Source organism: Amblyraja radiata, chromosome 13 (genome assembly GCF_010909765.2).
Source record: "Amblyraja radiata isolate CabotCenter1 chromosome 13, sAmbRad1.1.pri, whole genome shotgun sequence".
NCBI lineage: Eukaryota > Metazoa > Chordata > Chondrichthyes > Rajiformes > Rajidae > Amblyraja > Amblyraja radiata.
This window is the reverse complement of record NC_045968.1, coordinates 1538545-1557313: the sequence shown is the minus strand read 5'-3', so window position 1 is coordinate 1557313 and position 18769 is coordinate 1538545. Positions and strand designations below refer to the sequence as shown.

At 43.2% G+C, this 18769-nt stretch overlaps 1 protein-coding gene across 1 annotated transcript; it reads right to left on the bottom strand.

The window, feature by feature from the left end:
• Positions 1–6615: 6615 nt before the first annotated feature.
• Positions 6616–8661, bottom strand: LOC116980157 (G-protein coupled receptor 55-like). The gene has a single exon (XM_033032267.1). It carries the CDS (start codon positions 8363–8365, stop codon positions 7484–7486), a length of 882 nt encoding a protein of 293 aa, XP_032888158.1. The 5' UTR covers positions 8366–8661; the 3' UTR covers positions 6616–7483.
• Positions 8662–18769: the final 10108 nt, after the last annotated feature.

Genomic DNA, 18769 nt, shown 5'->3' with positions numbered 1-18769 from the left:
TCCAGAGAATAGATAATCCAAGTTTGTGCAATCTCTCCCTACAGCTAACACTCTTTGATACAGGCAGCATTTTGGTAAACCTGTTTTGCACCTTCTCCTAGGCATCCACATCCTTCCTGTAATCGGATGATCTGAATACAACCTAGTCAAAGCTTTATATCGCTACCACAGGACTTCCTGACTCAATGCCCTGACTGATGAAACCAAACATACCATATGCCTTCTTTACCTCTCGATCTACTCATGCTTCAGCTGCAAGATGAGGCGTTTTCTTAGGAGATTTGACATACTCTTTTTAATTAAATGCAACATTTATGAACATTTGTTGGTAAATGGTAAACAATAGGATCCATACAACTGCTGATACCGGCTAAGCACATATTAACAGCAAGAACATGGAAACTTGCAGTCATTGAAAAATAATCAGCTTGATTTCAACGGATGATCTACAGTGAGATAGCATTCCAAACTTACTAACAACATCAAGTTCAAGTTCAAGTTCAAGTTCAAGTGAGTTTATTGTCATGTGTCCCTGTATAGGACAATGAAATTCTTGCTTTGCTTAAGCAGTAAAGGGCTTGTCAGAAAATTCAATGAAAATATTGTTTTAGATGCAGCGTAAACAAGATTCCCATAAATCCACCATGTCCTGTAGTTTCCAAGTAATAGAAACATAGAAAATAGGTGCAGGAGTAGAGGCCATTCGGCCCTTCGAGCCTGCACGCCATTCAATATGATCATGGCTGATCATCCAACTCAGTATCCTGTACCTGCCTTCTCTCCATACCCCCTGATCCCTTTAGCCACAAGGGCCACATCTAACTCCCTCTTAAATATAGCCAATGAACTGGCCTCAACTGCCTTCTGTGGCAGAGAATTCCAGAGATTCACCACTGTGTGAAAAATATATACTCTGAAAGGCAATAAGAGAATGAAGAGTCCTTAAATTGCCAGATTAGTCAAATAATTAACGGGACCTGCTTGTAGCGTCAATTTTGAGCAGAATAGTCATTACAAAATGTCGTTCAGAGGTTTTCCCCCTTTTTCCACAAACAGAAGCAAACTATTCTCAAATGGAACTGTTTTGTTTGAATCTATGGAACCATTTTCCAATGTATTTCTTGCTGTTCATCAAGTAAAGAACTTTTTGATGAGCGTGAACCTTGAGCAGGCTCGCTTGTTTGATTTGTAACGGAGAAAGGAGGTATCAAATGTATGCCCTCGCATTAACCCACAGCTTCACTACAATGTTTGCATCAATAGTAAACAGTAACAGTCTCTCATTGCCTTTCAGAGTAGATTATTTGGCAACTACATGGGGGATTTATGGGGATCTCATATACGCTGCTTCGGAAACAATATTTTAATTGAATTTTCTGACAGGCTCTTTCCTGATAATGTTAGCAAGTTTCACTGTAGATTATCCATTGAAATCAAGCAGATTATTTCTCAATGGCCGTAAATTGTAAATTACACAATGCTGGTAGATTTGGCGACGATAAAAATGATTACGTTTGATTATATAAGATGCATCGTTAATAATAAATTGTGTAGTATGTACACAGTATATACACCTACAGGCACATTGAATACCTTCACAGGTATATTGTGGAATACATAGACAAAGGCTGTCCAAAGATCAGATACACTATACACTGATACAAACAAGTCATATTCATGTATAATAGATAGGGCGATGATAGAGTGCAGAATATAGGTATCTGTAATGTAGCGCATCATCACCATAAACAATGTATATCCAAGCTTATGAGACTATGTCTGAAAACATGATGTGAAATTGATCAAGGCTGCTTATTATTATTAATAGAATTGTAGAACATACTTATTTACATATCCATACACATCCGACACGGGGAGCAAAGGAGTCTTACATTAACATCGCTTTCAAAAGACATCACTTTCTGCAGTGCATCGCATTACATCGGAGTGGTTCCCTAAATAATCTCCTCACCTCTCTGCACTTCAGCACAAAAACCTCTGACCCTTATACAAAAGCAATCATTGAGCCAAGGGTTTGTTTGCTGACCTCTGCTTGAGTACTTCACAAAGCAACATAACCACAAGTAACCAAACTAATCAAAGACTTGTCCCACCCTGGTCATTCCTTCCTCTCCCTGCTCCCATCCAGCAGAAGGCACAGAAGCTTGAAAGCGTGTGCTACCAGACTCAGGACCAGCTTCTTCCCCACTATTATCAATAATACAATACAATAATACAATACAATATACAATACAATACCATTTATTTGTCATTTGAACCTCACATGAGGTTCAAACGAAATTTGGTTTCTGCAGCCATACAAGAAAAGAACCAAGACACACACCAACACAATTTACACAAACATCCATCACAGTGAATCTCCTCCTCACTGTGATGGAAGGCAAAGTCTTGTCTCTCCCCTGCTCTCCATTCCTCTCCCGAAGTCAAAGTCAAAGCCCCCGGCGGGCGCTAGCAAGTCCCACGGCCACTTAAAGCCGCGCCGGGCGATGTAAGGCCCCGCTCCAGGTCACTCTCAACCCCGCATTCGGGCGGGAGAAGTCGCTGTTGCCGGTGCCCCGCAAAGCGGTCTCCCACCGGGGACCCGCGAGCTCCCGGTGTCACCATCCACCGGAGTCGGGTCGCAGCCGCGCGCCACCGCAGCTCTCCACGCTCCGAAGCCGGCCAGCTCCACGATGGTAGGTCCGCAGCTCCGCCGGCTCCGTGACTCGAGCCCCCAGGTCGTTCCGGTTGGAGGCCGCTCCACGGTGCTAGGCCCCAACGACAACGGAGACGCGACAGGGAAAAGGTCGGGTCTTCCGTGCAGGGAAGAGATTTAAAAGTTTCCCCCACCCACCCCCCACACATACACATTTAAAAGCCCACTACAAACTATACCCTCAACGGGACAAAAACATTAAAAAAAGACAGACAGACTGCAGAGGCCGCTGCGACGTCGGTCGCGCCGCCCAAGAAACGGAAGGACCATTCAGGGTCTTGAATGGTCCTTCCGTGAGCTAGGGTCCTGCCCAATTCACCTTTACCCCACTGAGGACATTGGACTTTGTCTATGGAACTGAAGCGCCATATTCTGCACTGTATCTGCCCCATTTCTCTAACTATTGTACTTGAGCTTGACTTGAATGTATCAATGTGTTGTATATCGGATCTGTTTGGAATAGCATGCAATACGAAGCTTTTTGCTGTCGCCAGTCCACGTGAGAACGCGGAGGGCTCAAAGTGCTTCACTGACTCAAAACATCGCAGCATTTTTACCATTTGGTTGCTTGCAGATTTTACATTCTTCCAATAATTCACTAGACACCCGCTTTTCTTTATGGCCTTTGATACTAGTTTTCTCTCTCCTGGAGTTGTCTCTATCTGACTGACAACTAGGACTTTTCTTGGTGTGCTTAGAAAACCATTCACCCATAAAGTGACATGATCAGTTTGACTGTTCTCAGCCCATGTTTATCTTTGGACCAGCTAGCTGTGCCCAGTAGTCTAAACACTTCCCTAATGTGGTTACCTCTCCTAACATGAACTTTGATGTACATTCTCCATTTTGGTCACATTCCCCATTCTGCTTTGCTGGTATGTAAGGTTCTAGGAATGACCATTTTACAAACGCTGAATTTTCTTTGAAATTCCTGAACTTCTTACATCAGAGTTTAATTCAGGCAAGTATGAGGTTTTGTCCTTTGAGAGGTCAAATACAAGGGGAAAGTACATTGATAATCACAGGACCTTTAGCAGCATGAATGTATAAAGAGATCTTGTGGTCCAGGTCCATAGCTCCCTGAAAGTAGCACATGCACAGATAAACTGGTAAAGGTACACTTGCCTTCATCAATTGGGGTATAGAGTATGGAATCAGGAAGTCAACTTGTAGCTTTATAGAGCTTTGGCTAAGCCCGTTTGGAGTATTGTGTGCAGTCCTGTTTACTCCAGCATAGGAAGGCTTTGGAGAGAGTGTAGAAGAGGTTTAGCAGGATGCTGCCTGAAATAGCGGGCATTAGCCAGAAGGAGACATTGAACAAACATGGTTTGCTTTCTATGAAACGTCAGAGGTTGAGGGGAGACCTGATAGACATTTATAAGATTATTATGAGGGGCATAGATAGGGTAGACAGTCATAACATTTTTCCCAAGGATGGAAATGTGAATAACCTCACTCCCCTCCTTTCAAATTCCCAGCATCATCAAAGATAAATGTGTACAAATTCAGTTAATTCCATGATATTATGAATTGCTGAATGCTTCAGACATTGCTACAGATAGAGCCAAAACAATATGTGGGGCACAGTGGCGCAATGGTAGAGTTGCTACCTTACAGCGCCACCAGTTTGTATGTTCACTCTGTGAGCATGTGGGTTTTCTCCGGGTGCTCCAGTTTCTGCCAACCCACTCCAAAGACATACAGGTTTGAAGATCAATTCGCTTCTGTAAATTATAAATTGTCCTTAGTGTGTTGGATATTGCTGGTGTATGGGGCGATCGCTGGTGAAGGGCCTGTTTCCACGCTGTATCTCTAAAGACTAAAGTCTAACTATTAGAAACATAGAAACATAGAAATTAGGTGCAGGAGTAGGCCATTCGGCCCTTCGAGCCTGCACCGCCATTCAATATGATCATCCAACTCAATATCCCGTACCTGCCTTCTCTCCATACCCTCTGATCCCCTTAGCCACAAGGGCCACATCTAACTCCCTCTTAAATGTAGCCAATGAACTGGCCTCGACTACCCTCTGTGGCAGAGAGTTCCAGAGATTCACCACTCGGCCACCATTTAGATAATAGTCTGCTTTCCTGTTTTTGCCACCAAAATGGATAACCTCACATTTATTCTGGCTATAATTGGAAGACATGTACATTAGGGTAGACAAAAGTGCTGGAGAATCTCAGTAGGTGCAACAGCATCTATGGAGCGAAGGAAATGCAGTCAACGTTTCGGGCTGAAACCCTTCTTCAGACATTAGGGTAGTCCATTACTTGTACATTAGGGTCATCCATTACTTGTGTAGGAAGGAACTGCAAAAGCTGGTTTATACCGAAGGTAGACACAAAATGCTAGGTTAACTTAGCGGGTCAGGCAGCATCTCTTTTTGCTTTCTCCAGAGATGTTGCCTGACCACTTGAGTTTAGTTCTTTAGTTTAGTTTAGAGATATAGTGCGGAAACACGCTCTTCGGCCCAGCCGAGTTCGCACTAACCAGAGATCTCCGCACGTTACTAGTTATGTGACAATAAATGCCCTTTGTCCTTTGTGCTTTGTTATCCATTACTCGATTCCGTTGCCTTGACCAAATGTAAACAACCTTAATGAGCACAAGTAACATATACATTAGAAAATGTACAAGAAGCACAATCACTTTTAGCAGTTTGCCACTTTACAATTCCGTACACCATGCCTCCTTCTACAGAAGAGGAAGCAACTCTGTCTAAGAATATTTGAAGTTGGGGAACTATTAATTTTACAGATAGGAAATAGACCAGTCTCGGTTTAAAGTGAATCTCAAATACATTCTGAAATCTCACTTTTATTTGCACTTTCAGTTACAAACATTACATGACAGCATGCTGTTGGTGTAATTTTGTGACAATTCTTTGCTATAAATTCTTACATTCATTATTTACACTAGCTATATTGAAGATTGGCAGAAATGCAAAGGGGGTGCACCAGACATTGCCATTGTCTCCACAAGTATTGTGCAATTGAATATCCCCTCAAGGAGGTTCAATCCAACCCACCTTTGTCAACAGTTATCATAGTTTATACAGGAACATGACACATATTTTGCAGTGCTTGTAAGAGCAAAGAATCAACAAGGTAAGCACCATCATTCTGTGAATTTGCACTTGCTGTCTCATGTTATTTTGAATTATGAATTCTCAGAATTAAATAAAGCAGTAGAAAAAGATTGCCTTTATCTCTGTGGGTTTTTTTTTTAAACTAATGTGGTTCCTCTGCAGTCCCATTGCACAATTTACATATTTAACAGTCCAAACACGTGGACATACACTCAGCCATCTCTTTGACTTAATTCAACAGCCCAGCGTGCGTGTGTATCAATATGTGCTTTGTTATCCATTACTCGATTCCGTTGCCTTGACCAAATGTAAACAACCTTAATGAGCACAAGTAACATATACATTAGATGTAATAACTCAATAATTCCATTCCATTTCAATAATTCCATTCCATTCCAATAATTCCATTCCATTCAGGCTGGGAGCATTGCGGATTAAGAGCTCCATTGCCATGGAATGTATCCGTGGCGAACAATGCACTGAAAAAAAGGATGTCTACTGACGTTCAGATACACCGATAGCACATTGCCTATCAATTGTATTATTGGTTAAACAAAACCAAATTTCTCACAAACAATTGCAACTGCATCAATCGATTACAAATTTGTGAAGATATCAGACGTGTAATGCAGGCTGTGACAGAAGAAAGTAGATTGTTTTAGGTGATAACATATAGGAACAGATTTTACATGCATCATTATTAAGAAGTCGATCACAAAAGACATTGATGAATGCAACTCCATTGCAACAAATGAACTAGATTTCTCATCATTGCTCAAGTCAGTCCCTCTGGATTTTGTGGGGGGGGGGGGGGTGAGTGCCTCTGATTGCTTGGATTAACTCTCCGGGTGTTATCTTCTTCCCCAACCTCCAGTCCAGCATTGGGGTAGCAGGTAATCACACCTGTGTTCATGCCAGCTCTCCCTGAACAGCTGACTCCAAACTGGGTGCCTCAATATTCCATCACTGGTCCATTGCATCCATTCCAGTCCGCTTTGTGCAGGTTTATTCACAGTTTATTCACAAATCCTTAACTGATGCAAAGTCACCGTGCAAAGTAGCCACGTGAATGAGAGCCATGAATCACACTTAATCTGATGCAGTTATCAAACTAATTGAACCATGCTGAGCATAATTTACAGCACAATTTTCTGCAATGGTGGAAGCATGATGCTTCACTTTACTGAGTAAGACAACAACCCTGCATCTTCCTGTTTGCTCCAAACCAGTTTCCAACAGCACAAAGGAATCAGCGCAATCTGAAATTTCAAATATTGTTCTCTGAAACCAACTGGAAAGTCCCACAAGGATGCTGACCTGAAACATCACCTGTCCGTTCCTCCCGCAGATGCTGCCTGACCCATTGAGTTCCTCCAACACTGCGTGGTTTGGAAAGACTGCTTTTCCAGCTGAGCTAGATTAAATATACAGAGGTGGAGAACTGGCCACAATACAGTCAAACATTCGGGTCCTCTGCCTTTGGTCTGCCCTGTGGAACACAGTAACTTTTTTTCAACAACAAAAGTATAGATGACAAAGCAATAGGAAGATACTTTGAATGTATGCGTTGGTACAGTTCCACGAGTCCACTTTCATCACAAATCATTTGATCCACTAACATGAGGGGTCGCTTCATTTTGGAAGTCATCTTATACCGATTGAAATAATGCAACAATTCACGGTATTATTCTGTGTTTTGATTTCCAGAATTCCTTAATGATTAAATAGTAATACATGGCATCTAGGCAACAGTTAGTCGTTGCCAGACACTGAGAGACCTGGAGAAACACCCGCAGCGGCGCCTGGTATTCGACTGGCATGTAGCATTTCCTTGCCAAGAGGTACAGTAACATGGCGACGTGATACGGTGTGAAGCAGAGAAGGAACGTTACCAGATTGGAAGAGATTATTTTCATAGACGTGCTCATGTTTATTTCTTCTCTCTCCTCGACCACCCGTCGTAATGTTCTTATAATCCGTACACTGCAGAAAATCACAGCAAGCGCAGCAATCGCAAACAGAGCCAGCATGGTCAGGGGAATATCAGCGCGTTTCCAAAATTCATCAAAACCCATGAAACACTGGTGGGTTGTGGGGCTTTTCTGAAAGTAATTGGGAATACTAGCAGACCAGACACAGAGCCACAGAACAGTGCAGGCGACGGCGGCTTTCTGTGGAGATCGGAGGGTCCTTGCCAGAATGGGATACCTGATAGCGATGTAGCGATCCAGAGAGATCAGCATGATTAACAGGATGGTCCCGTAGGTGTTGACAAAGTACAGGGACTCCACAAACTCACAGAAGCGGGGACCCAGATGCCATTCTCCACTTTTCTGGAAGGCGTGCATTTTGAAGGGCAGCGAGAAAAGCAGAAGCAGGTCGGAAAATATCAGGTTGGTCATGTAGATCATGGACTCTGTCCAATTCTTCAATCTGAAGCAAAGTATCCAGAGCGCTGTTGAGTTGATGACCAGTCCCAGGGCGAAGGTTGGGATGTGGACCACGTATTGGAAAGTTTTCACAAACTCGGAGTCGGTCGTGTTGTTCCGGCTACACATGGTCGTGGAGAGAGCAGTCTGAGTCAGTCTGGTTCCTCCAACTTCACCCGCTCTTCTATGCTGTTGCTTTCACATTCAATTGCATCTCAAGCAGTAACGTCGGGCAGGTCCCGTTTGCCCAAGGCTCCGGTCACATCACTGTGATGATTTCTTTTGGGTGGTTATCAGCAATTAACTATTGCAGGCTGGCGACACGGCTCACTTGATCTTTTATAACGTTGCATGGAAGAGATACCAGGGGCACTTGAGGAAAAATAACACTAGCAAAAGCACGGTTAAAAAACAAAATTGGCATTTGCAATCTCTCACGCAAGGGTTTTTGGAATAAGGCGGTGTATTGTGGAGCCTCTCAAACTGGGGACGCCAGCTTCAGTCTGCACCGCACAGAAGGAAGTAATTCGGCCCATTGGACACATGCCAGCTTCCTGCAGAACAATCAAGCACATTCGTCCCATTTCCCTTCTGCGCTTCACTCTCGGTCACATGCCCAAGTGCCCAGTTTGAATTCTATTCGCCACAAACCTCCACCAGAGGGTTATTTACAGGAGGCTAACCATGTAGCAAGCAGCCAGACATAAAGAGACTGCAGATGCTGGATTCTTGAGCGAACAAGAAACAAAGTGCTGGAAGATCTCAACGGGTCGGGCAGCATCTGTGGAGGGATGATGTCTCGGGTGGGGATCCTTCTTCAGACTAATGGACGGAGAGGAAGGGGGTGGAGAATCATTAGCGGATGGGTGGAGTAAATGACAAATGCTGGAGGTTTGGAGAATATAACGGGATGTCAGATAAGGAATGGAGCTGGGGAGTGAAATGCAAAGCCAGGGTTGATAAGTTCTCGGAGCAGAATGGAGCCACACACAAACTGAAACAAAGAGCATCTCACATTCTGCTTGGGTAGCCTACAACCCAACAGTAGGAACATTGACTTCTCCAGTCCTCTTCCCTGATGCACACACACTGCCTCCACACATGCTGCCTGACCAGCTGAGTTCCTCCAGCACACTGTGTTTTGCTCAAGCTAACAGCCAGCAAGTCTTTGGTACATGTGATCCCATGTGATCAACCCACAGAGGCCTCACAGAGAGCACCCAAGGCGAGTCATAGAGTCACACAGAGTGGAAACAGGCCCTTCAGCCCAACTTGCTCACACTGGCCAACATGTCCCATCTACATGTCCCACCTGCCTACATTTGGCTCATATCTCTCTAAACTTGTCCTATCCATGTACCTGTCTAAATGTTTCTTAAACGTTACAATGGTACCTGCCTCAAACTATCTCCTCCGGCAGCTCGTTCCATACACCCACCATCCTTTGTGTGAAAAAAAGTACCAATCAGGTTCCTATTAAATCTTTCCCTCCCCTCAGCTTCAATCAGTGTCCTCTGGAGCATGATTACCCCTCCGCTGGGCAAGAGACTCTATGGTTCTAACCAATCTATTCCTCTCATAATTTTGTGAGGATGAAATCCAGATCCTCAGAGCTGTAAGGCAGCAGCACTGGCAAAGAGCTGCCATTCTGTCCAGTTTCCACCAGACGGCTAATCACGCCTGTGTTAAATACGACACTTTCAGTCAGTGAGGTTCATAAACGGTGTAGACTTTGCCCTTTCTCTTAGAAACATAGAAACATAGAAAATAGGTGCAGGAGTAGGCCATTCGGCCCTTCGAGCCTGCACCGCCATTCAAGATGATCATGGCTGACCATCAAACTCAGTATCCTGTTCTTGCCTTCTCTCCATACCCCCTGATCCCTTTAGCCACAAGGGCCACATCTAACTCCCTCTTACATATAGCCAATGAACTGGCCTCAACTACCTTCTGCGGCAGAGAATTCCAGAGATTCACCACTCTCTGTGTGAAAAAGGTTTTCCTCATCTCGGCCCTAAAAGATTTCCCCTTTATCCTTAAACTGTGACCCCTTGTTCTGGCCTTCCCCAACATCGGGAACAATCTTCCTGCATCTAGCCTGTCCAACCCCTTAAGAATTTTGTACGTTTCTATAAGATCCCCCCTCAATCTTCTAAATTCTAGCGAGTACAAACCGCTTCCAGTGAACTTCTGGGAAATATGTGTTCTCACGAAACACCCATGCTGACACTCGATTTAGATTTGTGGATGTGTGACATTTAACTTTTGGCAGTAATCCAGTTGACATCATTGCCTCCAGTCTGTTGTGTGCTGTCTCTGTGAATTGTAGATTGTTGATTCAGATCTTAGTCAGTGTTTGTCACATTAAAGCAGGATGAAGGAGTGGGAGGTACCAACTTCCTGAAATTCATTAAGACCACGCACTCCACCTATCCTGGGTCATCCGTGCAGAAGAGGTGTTTACACTGGGCGACGGACTGGCTTGTGATGCGAATAGGGCTGTTGAGCCAAAACCAAAAAGGCCTAAGGCAGGCAACGCCATTGTAGTGGGAGACTCCATTGTGAGAGGTACCGACAGGGGTTTCTGCGGCAACAGGCGGGATGCGAGGATGGTGTGCTGCCTTCCTGGTGCCAGGATCCAGGATGTCACAGACAGAGTGCAGAAAATCCTCAAGGGCGATGGTGAACATCCGGAAGTGGTAGTGCATGTCGGCACAAACGATGTCGGAAAGAAGGGGATGAATATTCTGCAGCGTGACTTTAGAGAGCTCGGAAAAATGCTGAAAAGCAGGACCTCCAGGGTTGTTATCTCCGGTTTGCTTCCAGTTCCTCGTGCTGGCGAGAGCAGGAACAGGGAGATACGGGACCTGAACGTGTGGCTGAGGAACTGGTGCACGGGGCAGGGATTTAGATTCTTAGATCACTGGGATCTGTTTTGGGGTAAGGGGGAACTGTACAAAAGGGACGGATGGACCGAGAACACTAATGCAATCATCAAAAAAGCACATCAGCGCCTCTACTTTCTGAGAAGATTACGGAGAGTCGGATTGTCAAGGAAGACTCTCTCTAACTTCTACAGGTGCACAGTCGAGAGCATGCTGACCGGTTGCATCGTGGCTTGGTTCGGCAATTTGAGCGCCCTGGAGAGGAAAAGACTACAAAAAGTAGTAAACACTGCCCAGTCCATCATCGGCTCTGACCTTCCTTCCATTGAGGGGATTTATCGCAGTCGCTGCCTCAAAAAGGCTGGCAGTATCATCAAAGACCCACACCATCCTGGCCACACACTCATCTCCCTGCTACCTTCAGGTAGAAGGTACAGGAGCCTGAAGACTGCAACAACCAGGTTCAGGAATAGTTACTTCCCCTCAGCCATCAGGCTATTAAACCTGGCTCGGACAAAACTCTGATTATTACCAACCACTTTCTGTTATTTGCACTATCAGTTTATTTATTCATGTGTGTATATATTTATATCATGGTATATGGACACATTTATCTGTTTTGTAGTAAATGCCTACTATTTTCTGTGTGCTTAAGCAAAGCAAGAATTTCATTGTCCTATACAGGGACACATGACAATAAACGCACTTGAACTTGAACTTGAACTTGATTGCATCTTAACAGGTGGGGGACCAGCATTCTGGCAGGCAGGTTTGCCACTGCTACACGGGTGGTTTTAAACTGAATAAGGGGGGTGGAGTGTCGAATGGTATAGTGGAGGATGGAGTTAAAGGGAAAGAGTTTCTTAAATGTGTGAGCGTAGAGACAGAGGGGTGTAAAATGAGGGTAGAAGCAATAGGTAGCAAGGTGAAAAGTAAAAGTGGCAGGCAGACAAAACCAGGACAAAAATCAGAAAGGGCCACTTTTCAACATAATTGTATAAGGGGTAAGAGTGTTGTAAAAACAAGCCTGAAGGCTTTGTGTCTCAATGCAAGGAGCATTCGTAATAAGGTGGATGAGTTGAATGTGCAGATAGCTATTAATGACTATGATATAGTTGGGATCACGGAGACATGGCTCCAGGGTGACCAAGGCTGGGAGCTGAACATCCAGGGATATTCAATATTCAGGAAGGATAGAGAGAAAGGAAAAGGAGGTGGGGTAGCGTTGCTGATTAGAGAGGAGATTAACGCAATGGAAAGGAAGGACATTAGTTTGGAGGATGTGGAATCGGTATGGGTAGAGCTGCGAAACACTAAGGGGCAGAAAACGTTGGTGGGTGTTGTGTACAGGCCACCTAACAGTAGTAGTGAAGTTGGAGATGGTATCAAACAGGAAATTAGAAATGCATGCGACAAAGGCAAAACCGTTATAATGGGTGACTTCAATCTACATATAGATTGGGTGAATCAAATTGGCAGGGGTGCTGAGGAAGAGGATTTCTTGGAATGTATGCGGGATAGTTATCTAAATCAACATGTAGAGGAACCAACGAGAGAGCAGGCTATTTTAGACTGGGTATTGAGTAATGAGGAAGGGTTAGTTAGCAGTCTTGTTGTACGTGCCCCCTTGGGCAAGAGTGACCATAATATGGTTGAGTTCTTCATTAGGATGGAGAGTGACATTGTTAATTCAGAAACAATGGTTCTGAACTTAAAGAAAGGTAACTTTGAGGGTATGAGACGTGAATTGGCCAAGATTGACTGGCAATTAATTTTAAAAGGGTTGACGGTGGATATGCAATGAAAGACATTTAAAGACTGCATGGATGAACTACAAAAATTGTTCATCCCAGTTTGGCAAAAGAATAAATCAGGGAAGGTAGTGCATCCGTGGATAACAAGGGAAATCAGGGATAGTATCAAAGCGAAGGATGATGCGTACAAATTAGCCAGAAAAAGCAGCATACCGGAGGACTGGGAGAAATTCAGAGACCAGCAGAGGAGGACAAAGGGCTTAATTAGGAAAGGAAAAATAGATTATGAAAGAAAACTGGCAGGGAACATAAAAACTGACTGCAAAAGTTTTTATAGATATGTGAAAAGAAAGAGATTAGTTAAAACAAATGTAGGTCCCTTGCAGTCAGAAACAGGTGAGTTGATCATGGGGAACAAGGATATGGCGGACCAATTGAATAACTACTTTGGTTCCGTCTTCACTAAGGAAGACATAAATAATCTGCCGGAAATAGCAGGGGACCGTGGGTCAAAGGAGTTGGAGGAATTGAGTGAAATCCAGGTTAGCCGGGAAGTGGTGTTGGATAAATTAAATGGATTAAAGGCCGATAAATCCCCAGGGCCAGATAGGCTGCATCCCAGAGTACTTAAGGAAGTAGCTCCAGAAATAGTGGATGCACTAGTAATAATCTTTCAAAACTCTTTAGATTCTGGAGTAGTTCCTGAGGATTGGAGGGTAGCAAACGTAACCCCACTTTTTAAGAAGGGAGGGAGAGAGAAAACGGGGAATTACAGACCAGTTAGTCTAACATCGGTAGTGGGGAAACTGCTAGAGTCAGTTATTATAGATGGGATAGCAGCACATTTGGAAAGTGGTGAAATCATTGGACAAAGTCAGCATGGATTTACAAAAGGTAAATCATGTCTGACGAATCTTATAGAATTCTTCGAGGATGTAACTAGTAGCGTGGATAGGGTGTATACACCAGTGTACACCAGTGGATGTGGTGTATCTGGACTTCCAGAAGGCTTTCGACAAGGTCCCACATAAGAGATTAGTATACAAACTTAAAGCACACGGCATTGGGGGTTCAGTATTGATGTGGATAGAGAACTGGCTGGCAAACAGGAAGCAAAGAGTAGGAGTAAACGGGTCCTTTTCACAATGGCAGGCAGTAACTAGTGGGGTACCGCAAGGCTCAGTGCTGGGACCCCAGCTATTTACAATATATATTAATGATCTGGATGAGGGAATTGAAGGCAATATCTCCAAGTTTGCGGATGACACTAAGCTGGGGGGCAGGGTTAGCTGTGAGGAGGATGCTAGGAGACTGCAAGGTGACTTGGATAGGCTGGGTGAGTGGGCAAATGTTTGGCAGATGCAGTATAATGTGGATAAATGTGAGGTTATCCACTTTGGTGGCAAAAACAGGAAAGCAGACTATTATCTAAATGGTGGCCGATTAGGAAAAGGGGAGATGCAGCGAGACCTGGGTGTCATGGTACACCAGTCATTGAAAGTAGGCATGCAGGTGCAGCAGGCAGTGAAGAAAGCGAATGGTATGTTAGCTTTCATAGCAAAAGGATTTGAGTATAGGAGCAGGGAGGTTCTACTGCAGTTGTACAGGGTCTTGGTGAGACCACACCTGGAGTATTGCGTACAGTTTTGGTCTCCAAATCTGAGGAAGGACATTATTGCCATAGAGGGAGTGCAGAGAAGGTTCACCAGACTGATTCCTGCGATGTCAGGACTGTCTTATGAAGAAAGACTGGATAGACTTGGTTTATACTCTCTAGAATTTAGGAGATTGAGAGGGGATCTTATAGAAACTTACAAAATTCTTAAGGGGTTGGACAGGCTAGATGCAGGAAGATTGCTCCCGATGTTGGGGAAGTCCAGGACAAGGGGTCACAGCTTAAGGATAAGGGGGAAATCCTTTAAAACCGAGATGAGAAGAACTTTTTTCACACAGAGAGTGGTGAATCTCTGGAACTCTCTGCCACAGAGGGTAGTCGAGGCCAGTTCATTGGCTATATTTAAGAGGGAGTTAGATGTGGCCCTTGTGGCTAAGGGGATCAGAGGGTATGGAGAGAAGGCAGGTACGGGATACTGAGTTGGATGATCAGCCATGATCATATTGAATGGCGGTGCAGGCTCGATGGGCCGAATGGCCTACTCCTGCACCTAATTTCTATGTTTCTATGTTTCTATGCTATGATTTATTCAGTACCTTTTCATACCTCTAGTTTCCCTCTCACATAATGCTCAGTCTGAAGAAGAGCTCTCGACCGAAACATCACCGATTCCTTTTCTCCAGAGATCCTGCCTGACCCGCTGAGATACTCCAACATTCTGTGTCTATCTTCTGTGTAGCCAGTCTCTGCAGTTCCTTCCTCCACACAATCTACTATGTTAGGTGCATGCAACGGAAGCATGACACTTCCTGCAGTTTGAAGAATAGCAAGTGGTTTCTTCTAAGTATTCAGCATTAAAAACATATACTCAGCTCAAAAAGGACATAGTTTAGTCAGAAAAACACTTTGAAATTGAATTAAAGGAAGTTACATAGAGATGAGGAGCAACTTGCATTAATAGTTTAACAATGGGAACTAATATTGATTGCATGGCGGTATATCTGTAATTAAGTGAGGTGATTAAGGATGATATCAGATGACAGGAAGCTTATAACATTTACAGGAAAGGTGGCAAGTGCAAGGAATGGGACAGGTTTAGGAACCAGGGACAGATAATCAAAAAGCCTATGAAGTGAGAGGTCCTTCATTAAGATAGGGTGGTCTTCCAACCTAACTCATTGCCGACATTGGACTTTTTCTCTGAAACTCTGAAGCTACAATGCTGCAAAACTATATTTTGCACACTGGTTTTGTTATCTTCGTTCTGCCTGTTCTACGCCTATGGTTCGATTGTACTAATGTAAGGTATTATCTGACTTAATTGGATAGCACACGAACAAAAGCTTTTCACTGGATCCCGGTAGACGTGACGATAATAAACCAATACCTTCTGCTACTGTGTAACAAGAGAGCAGAATATAAATAAACATGGGTCTCGTAGAGACGACAGCAGAACACATTATAATGGGGAACAAAGAAATGGCTAAAGTATTGAGTAAATGTTTTCTACCTGTGTTACTGCAGGAGAAACAATAAACATGGCAGAACATGGAGGTTTCACTGACAAAAGGAAACTTAAACTTTTAATATAATTTATAAAAAGAACAGGAAGATTTAACGGATCTTAAAATGAAGTGGATGGCCTGCAGTTGATAGATATCTCCAGAGATGTTCGACGCATTATCGATGATCGTTCAAATATCACCGTGTGGGGAATTCATCACATTGAACACCGACATTCACTAAAGGAACAAAGTAGAAAGAAGAGAATCGGCCGTTTGTTAACCTGGCATCATAAATGGTGGTTAAAATCAATCATGAAATGAATCCTTTAATAAAATGGAAATAATCTCAGATTCGTGGACTGGAATTTCTTGAGTAAACTATCAGGCTACAGAAGAGGAAGTGGTGCATATAACAAATCTCCATTTCCAAAAGGCATTTTGACATGGCACCATGCATGGGTTGCTATGTGACAGGATCACAGGGCTTGGGTTACCTAGAAAATAGGTGCAGGAGTAAGCTATTTGGTCCTTCGAGCCAGCACCGCCATTCCATATCATTATGGCTGATCATCCAAAATCAGTACCATGTTCCTGCTTTCTCCCCATATCCCTTGATTCAGTTAGCCCTAAGAGCCATATCTAACTCTCTCTTGAAAACATCCAGTGAATTGGCCTCCACTGCCTTCAGTGGCAGAGAATTCCATAGATTTACAACTCTCTGGGTGAAAAAGTTTTTTCTCATCTCATTCCTAAATAGCCTACCGCTTATTCTTAAACTGTGACCCCTGGTTCTGGACTTCCCCAACATCGGGAACATGTTTCCTGCATCTAGCCTGTCCAATCCCTTCACAATCCCTGGTACTGCATTAGCAGAATTAGGCCATTCAGGCCACTACGAATGCTCCGCCATGCAATCATTTATGATCTATTTTTCCATCTTCTCTATAATATATAACTCCCTCTTTATCATCTCTCTTAATTCATGCACTCATATTTTTTAGCCTGTCAAAATTCCTGACTACCACTTTTTGTTAGAGTCATAGAGTTACACTGCATGGAAACAGGCCCTTCAGCCCAACTTGCCCACACCGGCCAACATGCCCCAGCTGCACTAGTCCCACCTGCCCGAGTCTGGTCCATATCCCTCGAAACCTGTTTTGTCCATGTACTTGTTTAACTGTTTCTTAAATGTTGGGATAGTCCCAGCCTCAACTACCTCCCCTGGCAGCTTGTTGCATACACCCACCACCCTTTGTGTGAACAAGCTACCCCTTAGATTCCTATTAAATATTTTCCCCTTCACCTTAAACCTATGTCCTCTGGTCCTCGATTCACCAACTCTGGGCAAGAGACTCTGTGCATCTACTCGATCTATTCCTCTCATAATTTTATACACTCCTATAAGATCAGCCCTCATCCTCCTGCGCTCCAAGGAATAGAGCCCCAGCCTGCTCAACCTCTCCCTATACTCAGACCCTCTAGTCCTGGCAACATCCTCGTAAATCTTCTCTGTACACTTTTCAGATTGACACCATATTTCTTATAACATGGTGCCCAGAACTGACCACAATACTCTAAATGCGCCTTCACCAATGTCTTATACAACTGCAACATGACCTCACAACTTCTAAATTATATTCTTCAATTAGTTAATACTTCCTCAATGTGTGCAAGACACGCTCTGATACAATTCAAGGTGGTTCATAGAGCTCATATGTCAAAAGATAAGTTAGCTCGTTTTTATAGTCATATAAATCCTACCTGTGACAGATGTAATTCTGAAGTGGCCTCATTGACTCATATGTTTTGGTCCTGCCCACTTTTGGAAAAATATTGGAAATAAATTTTTGATACTATTTCTGTAGTTTTAGATATTGATTTACAACCTCATCCTATTACTGCAATTTTTGGGCTACCAATGGTAGATTCTACTCATCTGTCCTGTTCCGCCCATCAGTTGATTGCTTTTACCACATTAATCGCCAGAAGAACTATTTTATTTAAATGGAAAGACTCTAATCCTCCGACCACATTCCATTGGTACTCTGAAACGATATCATGTTTAAATTTAGAAAAAATTAGGAGTGACATTGTTGAACCCTTGGTTAAATTTGATAGGACTTGAGGAAGATTTATTCAACATTTTCACACGACATAAACTGTCCCCTCTCCAACCCTTATAATAATTATTTTACCTTTATCTGGTGGAACGGACAAACAGGGTCTTAAATTGTTGAAATTCTTTGCAGCCCAGATTCTGTTTTGCTTTTTATTTCTGGTTTAGGGGGTTTTGTTTTTCTCTTTTTTCTCTTTTTTTTTCTTTTTGTTTTTTTGTTTTTATATATACGTTCTCTTTTAAACACTTAACGATATTTACATAGAGACCGGGAGGTCTATATTCATTGTGTATATTGACACTGGACTCATATTCAGGTTATACCTGTTATTAATGTAATCCTGAGCCCTATGTATCAATATCATTGTTATGTTTATCATTATTTTTATTTTAACGTTTTTGTTTTGTTTTTGTTTTTGAAAAAAAACTAATAAAAAGATTTTAAAAGAAAAAAAAACTTCTATACTCGATACCTTGACTGATGAAGGCCAATGTGCCAAAAGCGTTTTTGACTACCCTAACTACCTGCGACTCCACCTTCAAGGAACTATGCACCTGTACTCCTAGATCTCTCAACACTCCTCAGAGGGCTACCATTCACTGTGTTAGACTTCCCAAAACGCAACACCTCACATTTCTCTGTATTAAATTCCATCAA